This window comes from Quercus robur, chromosome 6, assembly GCF_932294415.1.
Source record: "Quercus robur chromosome 6, dhQueRobu3.1, whole genome shotgun sequence".
Taxonomy (NCBI): domain Eukaryota; kingdom Viridiplantae; phylum Streptophyta; class Magnoliopsida; order Fagales; family Fagaceae; genus Quercus; species Quercus robur.
This window is the reverse complement of record NC_065539.1, coordinates 44,873,740-44,887,062: the sequence shown is the minus strand read 5'-3', so window position 1 is coordinate 44,887,062 and position 13,323 is coordinate 44,873,740. Positions and strand designations below refer to the sequence as shown.

At 34.1% G+C, this 13,323-nt stretch overlaps 1 protein-coding gene across 1 annotated transcript; it reads left to right on the top strand.

Annotated features, from left to right (window-relative positions):
• Positions 1–4,237: 4,237 nt before the first annotated feature.
• LOC126688982 (topless-related protein 2) lies at positions 4,238–13,102 on the top strand. The gene is made up of 25 exons (XM_050383941.1): positions 4,238–4,662; positions 4,811–4,990; positions 5,149–5,262; positions 5,382–5,540; positions 5,767–5,941; positions 6,051–6,180; positions 6,578–6,690; positions 6,814–6,949; positions 7,108–7,217; positions 8,274–8,343; positions 8,420–8,493; positions 8,578–8,673; positions 8,763–8,855; positions 9,250–9,377; positions 9,485–9,719; positions 9,802–9,960; positions 10,071–10,166; positions 10,462–10,614; positions 10,727–10,837; positions 11,034–11,210; positions 11,346–11,474; positions 11,567–11,662; positions 12,115–12,297; positions 12,380–12,555; positions 12,692–13,102. Exons 1-25 carry the CDS (start codon positions 4,583–4,585, stop codon positions 12,903–12,905), a joined length of 3,387 nt encoding a protein of 1,128 aa, XP_050239898.1. The 5' UTR covers positions 4,238–4,582; the 3' UTR covers positions 12,906–13,102.
• The last annotated feature ends 221 nt before the right edge of the window (positions 13,103–13,323 follow it).

Genomic DNA, 13,323 nt, shown 5'->3' with positions numbered 1-13,323 from the left:
GTTGCACAAATTCACACTTTCCAACTAACAACCAGTTGATGTAATTTAGAAACTCATAAAATCATATGTTAGTCTCTCTCTCCATTACTGTTGTCTGTTGGCTTTAACAATTGTATTAGGAGAGTATTGTTAATTTAGGACAAATAATGTTGTGGCCTTTAATGCTTTTGGAGTGCTTTTATGTACCTGCTACTATACTTGTCTTTTGGCTGATTATGCTTAGTAATAATAGCCATATAATATTGGGTAAACATAGGAGAAACAACCAATACTTTGTTAGTATTGTTATTACTCCAAGTGAGATTATATCATAATTCATAAGATGGCTAATTTCATTCATTTTTTTTGCAGACTATCGGAGTCACCAAAGGTACTAAACATTTGGCCTTATCCTCGCAAAACACTGGTTTGGACTTTGGATTGATTGGTAGTGCCATTGCGAGGGGCATGCATTGTTATTAAAATTGATACCTTATTATAAGAATCGGTAGGATGGCCTCCCAAATCAGATTAAGAACTACAATATCATGCTTAAAAAAATAAATAAATAAAATAAAATCACCGGTAATAATTGTGTTCAAGAATCATCAGCATATCTTCAACCAAAAAAAAAAAAAGAATCTTTAACATAGGTTATAAAATATTCTATAATAGAAAATAAAATTGATAATATATAATTATATAAGTAAATATCACATAATAAATATAAATAAGTTTTTATTTTATAGAATATTATATAAGTTTATAACAATAGCATCAACATGAGTTTTGATTTTAAAAGCATTAATTCAATTAAGTATATAAGTTAATCAATCATTAGTGGGTTCCAATTAGCTTAACTGGTAAAGCCTCTGATAGTTAAATAGGAGATCTGGGGTTCAATTCTCATTTATACCAAAAACCGATTGGTATCTTGGTCTGATGATTAAAAGTTATTATCAAGAGTTGACGCCATAGGTTGAAACTTTCTATAAAAAAAAAAAAAGTTAATTAAGCATTACATTATATTGCCTTCATTTTTATTTTGTGCTTTCAATATGAGAGAGAGAGAGAGAGAGAGAGAGAGAAAGAGTTTATATATTAATTCAACATATGATAACAAAAATTATAATACATATGATGTTAGTTAGGGCTATGGGTTTTTATCTTGGAGAATTGATGGATTTGTTTCCAATTTTTCCCCCCTCTAAGTTTACTTAAAATGTCCAAATACTAAGTTATAAACATGTGAAAGGATTGGGTGAGATTGTGACCCTACTAATCCCATGATTTAGATCTAAAATCTTATCTTGATCATATTAGTTAAACATTGTAGCACTATCCAATCATTAAAATAGTAGGATCTTAACCTAAATTATGATTCAACAACCTTGAAGGCATGCCAATACATGCCTAACTTTGTACTGTTGAAATATGGCCTACGGGTTTTAGTTATCATTTTGTGTGTGTATGTGTGTGTGTGTTTTTTTTTTTTTTGGTTTAGATGGTGAAGGATTATTAGACATGCTTCTCTAGGCTTTATATATTTGATTTCTACTTAACTTAGCTAAAGATTATCTTTCTCAATATGAGCTTGTTAAACCTTGCAAATCTTGAGTTTAGGGTTAATTTTGCGTATGGATAGCAACGAGGTAGGATGAAGTTGGATCAGGAGTGCCCCATCACCTCTTAGGGGGGAAACAATATGTGCAAGGCAAGAGCGGGGCAAGTTGGGGTCAAGGTGGGTTTAAGGTGTTTTTTTAATCCCTAATGAGGTTATTTTAGCATCAATGAGGTATAGATGAAAGTGAAAGGGGGAGGGGGTGGTCACAAGAGTGCCAAATGAGAGAAAAAACAAGTGTTTACAGGGATGATAATATAATATATACATGAATTATAATATAGGATATGTATTAAATTTTAAATTGATTATTTTATAGATAAATAAAATAAAAGAAATTATCTATAGATATGCAGTGCTAGATGCGCAAAACTCAACCATCATCTCTTTGGGACTAGGAAAACTCATTCAAGGCAAAACAAGACAATACGGGAAATTTTTGTCCCCCTTACTTTTGCTTTAGGTGGGGCCTCATGTTATAAAGTCATTGGTAACATATTGAACAGTGGATGACACACATACATAAACTTCATACAATATTAGTTAGTGGGTTACACACACATTTTATACCCTTTATTTCATAGATGGTTTCAAAATAAGCTATAGTTTCAAAAGTGTTATTAAACCTAAAAGTTTAAAATTGTTACAAGTACCACCACGCGCCTTTGGCATGATGGTCACTCTATAAGTACAAAGTTATTGTGTGTGAGGAGGGGTAAGGGTTGAGGTTTAAGTTCCAAGAGAGAGTTCCACATATATATACATTTAGATTATGTTATAATAGAATTTAAATCTATTAGAAACCCATGGATAAAACTCACCTTTGAAAACCAGCTTTCAAAGGGAAGGTACTCAAGAGCTTATAAACACATGGTTAAACTTACACTTAATCCATGTGGACACTAGGATCATAATACTATCTTGTATATATATATTTTAATTATTACAAGTTAAACTTTACAATTACAAGTTAAACTTTATAGTTTTACCAATTTAAAATTGAATCATGGACTTTTAACATTGTAATAATTTAAACCCTAAGCATTTCGAGTTTGATTTTAGGGTCTATATTGATACAATTTAAAAAAATACTGATTCACTTTGAAATTAATGAAATTATAGGGTTTATTTCGTTATAGCCTTAAGTGTTGAAATTAATTTGAAAATTTTGAAACTATGTAATTTAATTTGCAATTACCTCTAGTGTACAAGGCTTTAAATGTAATTTACCAATTTTGTTTAGACCCCCACCCACCCCACCTCGAAATGATGGGGCATAACTTTGCATGTCATTTTGTTAGGGTCCCAAAAGGCATGTTTTTGTTGTATCTCTTTGCGATAACTTATTTTAATCTGTTAAAACTTAGTAACAAAGTTTTATAAATGGAATAATACCTACAAAATTGAAAAAGTGACATAAATTGAAAAAAAAAGTCTAAAATAATACCTACAAAACTAAAAAAGTGACATAAATTTAAAAAAAAAAAGACACAAATTGTGTCAGGAAAAAGTGTGCTTAACGGGCACCGTGTGGTGCCTGTTAACACAACCCTTTATATGTAGGGTAATAGAAAAAAATATCATATTTTAACTAATTAATGCCAAAATTCATCTATACTAGTCCATATATAGTTGTGTAAAAATAATGGTTGCTACAGTTATTTTGACATTAGTTGGCTAAAATGTGGTTATTCTTCTATTATAAAAGCACTAATGCAAGTTCTTTAAGCTTGAAAATTCCTTCTTCTAATTTTGTTTGGTTTGATTGCTTGTTGCTTGTGGTGGCTGAACTGTTAGCCCTTGATAAGGAGGGTGTTCATTGCTAAAAAGTAATGTTACAGTTACAAACTATTTTACAACATTTTTACAAACTATTGATATAACAAACTTCTTATTACTTACCATGAACATAACTTTTTCATTTATCAATAACTACTTACCAAATTAGCAGTTTGTAATTAAATATATATATATATATATATATCTCTCTCTCTCTATCTCTAACATTACTCCCTTGCTAAAACACCAAAAATTCTAAGACCATATAAAATGTCACAACTTGTGCCACTACTGTTCATATAGGTGTGGTAGACTGTAAGTGGTGGAAAAAAATAATAAATTTATGTGAAAGTGACAAATAGTCAGTTATAATTTAATATATAGAATAATTATGGTAAAAGTTGTGGTACTTACTATAATTACCCCCTAAAACATAAAACTTAACTTGTTACCACTCTATAATAAAAAAAAATTAAAAAAAAAATTGTTACCTACTCTTTCTCCGAAAAAAAAGAAAAAGTTGTTACCTACTTAGTGATTAAAAATGTAATTTTACAAAAAAAGAAAAAAAAAAAAAAAAAAAAAAAGAATCTATTGCGGCTTATTCTATGACAAAAAGCGATACATAAATAACTGCTCCTAGTTTTAAGTTTTTTTTTTTTTTTTTAGGAACCGATTACCGAGAATCACTGAATCAAACCCCAACCACCATACTTTCAATGCACTTTAAAAGAATCGATAAGCACGATTACATATCACCTCGTAAATCAATAATCACTCGTACATATCACTGATAAGTCGGTGTGTAATAAAAACTGAAACCCTGCAAAAAATTGCATCGAATAAAGTGTTATAGAGATAGAGAGAGAAAACTGAGAAAAGAAAAGAAAAGAAAGAACAAGTCGTATCTCTTTCTGTTTCTCTGTCTATAAATACAAGTCTAAATTTTCGCTAAGCAGCTTTTTCATTCTTAAACACACAAAAACACAGACACACACACACACTGTTCTCGTTGAAACGACACACAATCAAAAGTATGGAAAAAACACAAACCCTAGAAACCAGTCCAACAAGTACGACCGTTTTTCCACCGTAAAATAAAACCCCTAAAAAAAAACGCCGTCGTTTTTTTTTTTTTTTCTTTCTCTCTCAAATTCACAAACCCTAGCACTCAAATCTTGAATTTTTTTTTTCGCATCAGAGATGACATCTTTAAGCAGAGAATTGGTGTTTCTGATTCTTCAATTTCTCGAGGAAGAGAAATTCAAGGAGACTGTTCACAAGTAAGCTACTTTTTTTTTTTTTTGTTAATTTTGTTTTGGTGTTTTTTTTTTTTTTTTTGGTTTCTGGGTTTTATGTGTTTTTGTATTTTTTTGATGTGGGTTTTGAAAACGGCATGTCGTTTTTTGTTGTTGTTGTTGTTGTGGGTAGGCTGGAGCAAGAGTCGGGGTTCTTATTCAACATGAAGTACTTTGAAGAGAAAGCTTTGGCTGGTGAGTGGGATGAGGTGGAGAAGTACCTCTCTGGATTTACCAAAGTCGATGATAATCGATACTCCATGAAGATTTTCTTCGAGATTAGAAAGCAAAAGTATCTTGAAGCTCTTGACAGGTACTTTAATTTACTATTTTTTTTTTTTTTTTTTGTTATGTGTGTATGTTTGTTTATGTTTAATTGTTTATTATATTATGTTGTGCTGTGTATTTTTTTGGGTTTTTTTGTTTGTTTGTTTGTTTGTATTGCGAATTAAATTATAAGAATGCGTTCAGGAATGACAGAGCGAAGGCTGTAGAGATATTGGTGAAGGATTTGAAAGTTTTTTCTACATTTAATGAAGAACTGTTCAAAGAAATTACTCAGCTTTTGACCCTTGAGAACTTCAGGTATTTGAATAATTTTAGATCATGTATTATAAAGGGTAGATTTCATGGTTTTTAATTAAGGGAAAAAGAAGAAGAAAGGAAATTGAGACGTATCTTAATTGGGGTTTTGGTTAATGCAGGGAAAATGAGCAGTTATCCAAGTATGGTGATACTAAGTCGGCTCGAAGCATAATGTTGGTAGAGCTTAAAAAACTTATAGAATCAAATCCTCTGTTTCGAGAGAAGCTCGTTTTTCCCACTTTGAAGGCATCCCGCTTGCGTACTCTAATCAATCAAAGGTGATTTTACTTTTTCTATGCTCACATTAATGAATTTCATCTATCTATCTATCTAGAGAGAGAGAGAGATGGATGAATAAATTGGTGTACGTCTATCTATCTGTCTACACACATATTTATGTATGTATTTATACATGTTTGTGTGTATAATAGTATAGTGTTTTGCAGCGTTGAGTCTGATTAATTTATTTTTGGGTCCTGAAGTGTTCGGTTATGGTTTATGCAGCCTAAACTGGCAGCATCAGCTGTGCAAGAACCCAAGGCCAAATCCTGACATCAAGACCTTGTTCACTGACCACGCATGTTCTCAACAGAATGGGGCCCGTGCACCTACTCCAGTTACTCTTCCAGTTGCAGCCATTGCAAAGCCTTCAACTTATGTTCCTCTTGGAGTACATGGGGTACGAATATGATCATAGCTTTCCAAATGGTTTTAAATTATCAATTTTAATGACTTCTGTAATCTGGTTCTAACCATAGGATGCCTTTTGTCTTGTTATATATGTGTAGGCTTTTCCACCAGCTGCAGCGTCTGCCAATGCTAGTGCTTTAGCAGGATGGATGGCAAATGCCAATCCCCCCTCATCTGTTCAATCTGCTGTTGTTGCTGCTTCATCATTATCTGTTCCATCCAATCAAGGTTAGGTCTTAACTGTCGTTGGAGCTACCACTGTAGCACTTGCAAATATGTTGATAATTATGACACTGGTTCACCAAGATTCATCTAATTCTTAATAATACTTGTCTCCATGTTTTTAAATTTTGGGACACGATGTCAATTTTTGTTGAAGTTTCTACTTTTGGATCTCCCTCCAACACCTGCCTTTTGAGTTTGGGTGGATTGGCTATTTGGGTTCTTGGTCATCTTCATTTTTGTTCGGCACTTGATACAAACAGAGCTGCAGCTGTTGAAATGACTGGGCATCTTTTTTTGGATGATCAGACAACAGAACCTAGTTCTAGTTCTTTGTATTTCTTCACTGGAATTTCTCACCTCTTTTTTTTTTTTTTTTTTTTTTTTTTTTCCCTCTTAACAGTTTCCGTTTTGAAGCATCCAAGACCATCTTCAACTGCTCTTGGAATGATAGATTATCAAAACTCTGATCATGAACAACTAATCAAACGTCTGCGGACTGCACAACCTGATGATGTATTGTGATAAGTGGCTTGAATTTGTTTATATGCAGTTCTGGATTCTTTTATGGGTTTTGTGGTTGTGTTTCTAAACATTCTCATTACATCTAATGACGAGGTCTTTAATTTCTGCATTCAGGGCACGTATCCTGCTCCCCCCCAACATGTTTCCTGGTCACTTGATGACTTACCAAGAAACGTTGCTTGCACCATCCATCAGGGGTCGTCTGTGACAAGCATGGATTTTCACCCTTCTCATCAGACATTACTTGCTGGTAAGATAAATGTTAACCACCATTTATCAAAAACATAAATGTTAACAGTAGAGAAAATTTGTATGTCAAGTTAATATAAATTTGGAGTCCTGTTTGTATCATTTAGTTTTGATGTAGGTTCAATCCCTTATCTGACTTGATAGATATGTTTTGAGTAGTTGGTTGCAGCAATGGTGAAATTGCGCTATGGGATGTTGGACTGCGAGAAAAACTGGTATCAAAGGCATTCAAGATATGTGATTACAATGCTTGTTCTCAGCCTTGTCAGGTCTATATCTCATCCTTGAATCAATAAGTTTAAACTCTGATTCTTGATTTCCTTTTTTTAGCACGTGGTTTGTGAGTGCCTGAACATCACCTTTTTTATATATAATCTTTTTCAAGTTCTGATCTTAAGGAAGGCCAGACTATATATATTATAACAGGCTAATACTTTTTCCACCATGACTAGGATAAATTTATCTTAATTTTTGGCTAATACTATTTTTAAATGCATGTTTAATAATACTGCTAGTACATTTTCTGGTGCTAGTTATGTTATTGCTGTTGCTTCTGTTGCAAGTATTCTTAGCCCCAGTATGACCATTGCTGCTGCTGCTCCAAACCTTTACTATTATCTCTGCTGCTATTTTGAATTCAAGCTACATATAAAAATTATTGGGTAGTCGACTTAAGTCTAATTTTTCTCAAAATAGGTGCTCAATGAGGCTTGAACTTTGGCCCCCATTTTTCTTTATATATATATATATATATATATATATATTTGAAAGAGGGGAGGGGCAATCACAACTATTTCAGCCATTGCCTCATCTACTGCTTAATCAACTAAGAGAAATCTAGATGATTTGAGTGCCACTTTTCCCTTAGTTTTCCACCATATACAACTTGTTTCCCCTTCTCTCCCAATCTTTGTCCATTGAGAACTTTTTTGGGTTTTTTGGTAACTAACAACATTAGTTTGGCTGTGTCATAGGGTATGTATTATTATTTTTGGAAGGTATCTGGAATGAATGAAGCCTGTTTTAGACCTTTCAGGTTGAAATTACCTGAATCCTTTCCTCTCATGATCTGTTCATTCAGGTTATGAGGATTTTTTACTCTTCTTATTCTTCTTGAGTAGCTTTTCTCCCTTGGCAACCACTAGTTCTGACACTGCCACTAGTACTACTATATAAATATTACTCAATGAATGTTGTTCCAAACTTTAGGATGTTGTTTAGATCATTTGTTTCATTTGATGTTTCTGCTTGTCAATTCTTAACTTTTACTCAAGGAATTTGAATCAATTACATGATGGATGTTTGTAATTGAGATTTCCTTACAGGCTGCCTTTGCCAGAGATTCATCAATATCTGTCAGCCGTGTTTCATGGAGTCCTGATGGAAATTTGATTGGTATGTCCAGTGATAAATATTGCATCAATTGGGTGCATATTTGTGCTTTTCTAAAGTGCTTCTATTATTGTTGCAGGGGTTGCATTTTCAAAACATTTGGTACATTTGTTTGCTTACCAGGGGCCTAATGATCTACGCCAGCATTTGGAGGCATGTTTCAATTCGTTTTTTGATATTTATCCAACAACATTATTTGCAATGGCATCCTGATGTTTGCACTCTGCTTTCTTGCAGATTGATGCTCATTTTGGTAGTGTAAATGATTTAGCATTCTCACACCCAAATAAGCAATTATGTGTTGTAACTTGTGGAAATGATAAGTTAGTCAAGGTAAGGGCAAGAAAAAGCAGCTAGTGTATTTAATTTTGTTAAGCTTGATGAGTTTTTCCTTTTTTCTGAAATTGTAAGAAATTTAACAGGTATGGGATTTGGCTGGAAGAATTCTTTTTTGCTTTGAAGGTCATGAAGCACCTGTTTATTCTATTTGTCCTCACCACAAGGAAAATATTCAGGTAAGACACATCATCTGTCAATGTTTGTATAGAAACTACTATAACATGCAAAGTATAAGAGATCATTTTTAAGGGACGAGCTTAATTTTTTCTTCTATTCAATAATAAATTTTACTGCAATACTAGTGATTGGTTGAGGAAATACTGGTGGTGCGTTGATATTGCTTTAGAGTCCATAATTTCAGAAGCCTTTGTTACAACAACTTAAGTGAACTCCTGGGTACAGCATGAAAGATAATGGAATAAAAGTGTTGTAATTTTGATTTTGATCCATGTCTTGAATTCTGTCTATATTATTATTAGAATTAAGCAAGACTGCGAAAATAATTTTCTGCTCAAATTTGAAGTTTGATGCACCCTCCTCACGTCATTGTCTCTATCCAAATCTTTGCAGTTTATATTTTCAACAGCTATTGATGGGAAAATTAAGGCTTGGTTGTACGACAATGTGGGCTCAAGAGTTGACTATGATGCTCCTGGACAGTGGTGCACCAGAATGCTCTACAGTGCTGATGGAAGCAGGTAAGTAAATAAAGAGCAACATTGTGGAGGTAGTAAGTTATCCTGTTTTATTTGTGTGTTTATCATAACTGATATATGAATTATATCTATCTTCTCTCAAATCTCAGATTGTTCTCTTGTGGGACGAGTAAAGATGGGGACTCTTTCCTAGTTGAATGGAATGAGAGTGAAGGAGCAATAAAGAGGACATATTCTGGGTTTAGAAAGAAGTCTAATGGTGTTGTGCAATTTGACACAACAAAAAATCACTTTTTGGCTGCTGGTGAAGATAACCAGATAAAGTTTTGGGATATGGACAGTAATAATGTTATCACTAGTATAGAAGCTGATGGCGGGCTTCCCGTGAGTTTTGTAGATAGTTTTCATTTGAAGATACATTTAGTTTGAAGTCCATTCTTTGACATTGTTGTTGGGATACATGCAGGGTCTTCCTTGCTTGAGATTCAATAAGGAGGGAAATCTGCTTGTTGTTACTACGGCAGACAATGGGTTCAAGATTCTTGCAAATGCAGATGGTATCAGAACCTTGAGAGCAATTCAAGCTCGATCTTATGAAGCATCCAGAGCACCTACTGAGATGAAGGTCATTATCTTCCACTCCCAACACCCCCCCCCCCCCCCCCCCAAAAAAAAAAAAAAATTGCTTGATCTATATTTGGTCAGAACTTGGTTTGTTGTATGTTCATGGATCAGGTATTTAGATCTGCAATGGTTGGAAACATCAATCCGGTCATTGCTAAAGTGGAATGCGTAGACAGAAGCTCTCCTGCAAGGCCTACTCCCATCCTTGTATGCTATATTAATGACTTACATCAAAGATTGGGGTTCTCTTCTGAAATATTAATTTGTGACAACAATGACTGAATGACTATTGATTGGCTGGAATGAGCTCAAAATATTCAACGTAGTTTTTTTTACAGGGGAAGAGATGCCATTTGGTCCAAAGACCAAATCTACAGCCATTGCCTTTTAGTGAAGTGATGTGATAGCCATAGTTGAATGTTGCCAGTTTAATTAAGTTGTCTTCTAGGATTTTGAATAATTTTGTTGTATTTGCATTAAATCTGATCATTGTTTGTTGTAGAATGGAATTGATCCGATCAGTAGAAGCGTAGAAAGGCAAAAAAGTTTAGATGATGTATCTGATAAAACCAAAGCTTGGGAGCTCGTTGAAATTGTTGAACATGTTCAGTGTCGAGCAGTTACCATGCCAGATAGTACAGATCCTGATAACAAGGTTAGTTATTATTTTATTTCTAACTTTTATATTGATTTTAATTTCATATCTTGATGTAATAGATCTCATGCTATTAAGTTTGTAATTTAAAAAAGGCCTCATTTGTTTTTAGGTTGCTCGACTTCTTTATACAAATTCTGGTTTTGGCATTCTTGCGCTTGGTTTTAATGGAGTCCAGAAGCTATGGAAGTGGAGCCGTAATGAACAAAACCCAAGTGGAAAGGTGATGGACATATGCTTACAAATATCTAAACATAGGTGTAAATATAAATGATGCATGATTGCATATATTTTCCTGTTAAGCTTTGAAAGGAACACTGTACATTTATGTACGTATTATATGATTATATTTGCATAGTTTATGCAGTATACTTATGGCAAATTAACATGATAATCTTTCTGACTCTTTGGGTTTGTAGGCCACTGCCAGCATTGTTCCACAACATTGGCTACCAAACACCGGTCTTGTTATGACTAATGATGTCCCAGAGAATTATGAAGAGGCAGTTCCGTGCATAGCACTCTCAAAGAATGATTCCTATGTAATGTCTGCCTGTGGGGGAAAAGTTTCACTGTTCAATATGATGACTTTTAAGGTAAATTAATTGTAATATGACACAATTATGCATGTAATACTGTGATCTTTTGTGCAATCTGTAGGTGTTGTGAATTTTGTTAGCATTAACTCAGTATGTATTTGGGTTGGAACTTGAAATTATGTTGATTCGCAGGTAATGACTACTTTTATGGCACCTCCACCAGCCTCAACCTTCCTTGCTTTTCATCCCCAAGATAATAACATCTTAGCAATTGGAATGGAAGACTCAACCATTCACATCTACAATGTTAGGGTGGATGAGGTAATTAATTTAAGCATCATCTTATGTCTCATGTTATGGATCTGAACTGCTGTGTTGATCATCAGTTACAAGTTAACTGCTCTTCCTGTTAGGTCAAAACAAAATTGAAAGGTCACCAGAAGCGTATTACTGGTTTAGCTTTTTCCTCCAACCTTAATGTCCTGGTTTCAACAGGTGCTGATGCCCAGGTATGTTGCACCATGATTCTTCCGTTTTATTCCGTCTTTATCATTTTTACTTTTGTTGTTTATGATTTTTGTTGCTTGCAAATGGGGGTGAGGTCTGATGTGTCTTGAAACAATAAGACCAAGCTATGTAGATCAATAAATGTCTGTTTGTGCTTAGAGACATGGCTCTTTTTTTCTTCTAACTTTCTTTTGTCCTGGATATGTCTTGATATTCTTAGACTAGTCTGATTATCAATACATTCTCTGAGACATCTAAGATTTAGACTGTTCAAATATTTCTTGCATCTCCATGTGCTTATCTCAGTGCGAGTCTTTATAGAATATTTTTTTTCTTATATCTTTTCTAAAGATCTTACTGATATGAAAATAAATTTCACTAGTGGTTCTTATGCCTTTTGATATGTTCCACCCCTTTTATTGTTGGTACTATTTCAATGAATTACTTTTTGCAGATTTGCTTTTGGAACACTGAATCTTGGGAGAAGAGGAAATCAATTACAATTCAACTACCTGCTGGAAGGATGCCTGTTGGTGACACTCGTGTGCAGTTCCACTCTGATCAAGTCCGCATGTTGGTGTGCCATGAGACTCAGCTAGCAGTCTATGATGCTTCCAAGATGGAACGAATTCGGCAGGTTAAAGCTGTTATTTGGAATAACAATCTATTTTTATGGGTGATTGGGCGACAAACTCACTAAAATGATTTTTTTACTGCAGTGGGTACCACAAGATGTATTATCTGCACCCATATCGTGTGCCACATATTCCTGCAACAGCCAACTAGTTTATGCTTCTTTTGCTGATGGTAACATTGGAGTATTTGATGCTGATAATCTGAGATTAAGATGTCGTATTGCCCCATCCGCATACCTATCCCAGGCATCGTCCAACAGGTATTATTATACATTTAAAAGTTGGCTGTTGGCGATGGTGAATAGCATACTCATGTCCGAACTAACAACAATTCATAGTTTGAAATCAATATTGGTGTTTAATCCTATATGTTTTATTTGTTTCACTCTGTAACAGCCAAACTCTATCCCCGCTAGTTGTTACTGCACACCCACAGGAGCCAAATCAATTGGCTGTTGGGATGACAGATGGATCTGTTAAAGTTATAGAGCCCTTGGAATCAGAGGGGAAGTGGGGAGTCGCAGTGCCTGTTGATAATGGAATGCAGAATGGCAGGACAGCTTCACCTTCCATCGCCAACAATCCTGCTTCAGAGCAGCTTCAAAGATGAAAAACATGTGCATTACAAAATCTTAATTGATAGTTTATTCGTGTATAATAGATGACTAGTACATTGGCTTTTCATAGATGCCTCACCAAATGCGTGAGCATAGGAAAATGGATTACAGCTGGTTAAATTTGTGAATATTAGATATTATTTTCTCTGACAGTAGTGACATTTATTTATTTCTTGAAAGGTTTAGTTAATTCTCTGCCACTTCTATTTTATTTATCAATTTGCTTTTGTTGGTTGTGTGTCTTTGGGAGATAGGAATACCTAAACACTCGAATTGCATTTAGTATATTTTACCTCTTTAGGGAATTAATACTCGATGTACAATGGCTGATTGATTGTACTTGAGATTCATGGATGCTAGGTTGTCAGGGCTTGGATTGTGTTAAATTTAATTGATAGGAAATTTAAATGT

Coding starts and splice junctions, on each gene's coding strand:
- LOC126688982 (XM_050383941.1), top strand. CDS start 4,583: ATGACATCTTTAAGCAGAGAATTGGTGTTTCTGATTCTTCAATTTCTC. Junction 8,674..8,762: donor GAAATGATAAGTTAGTCAAG/GTAAGGGCAAGA, acceptor GAAATTTAACAG/GTATGGGATTTGGCTGGAAG. Junction 11,475..11,566: donor ACAATGTTAGGGTGGATGAG/GTAATTAATTTA, acceptor TCTTCCTGTTAG/GTCAAAACAAAATTGAAAGG.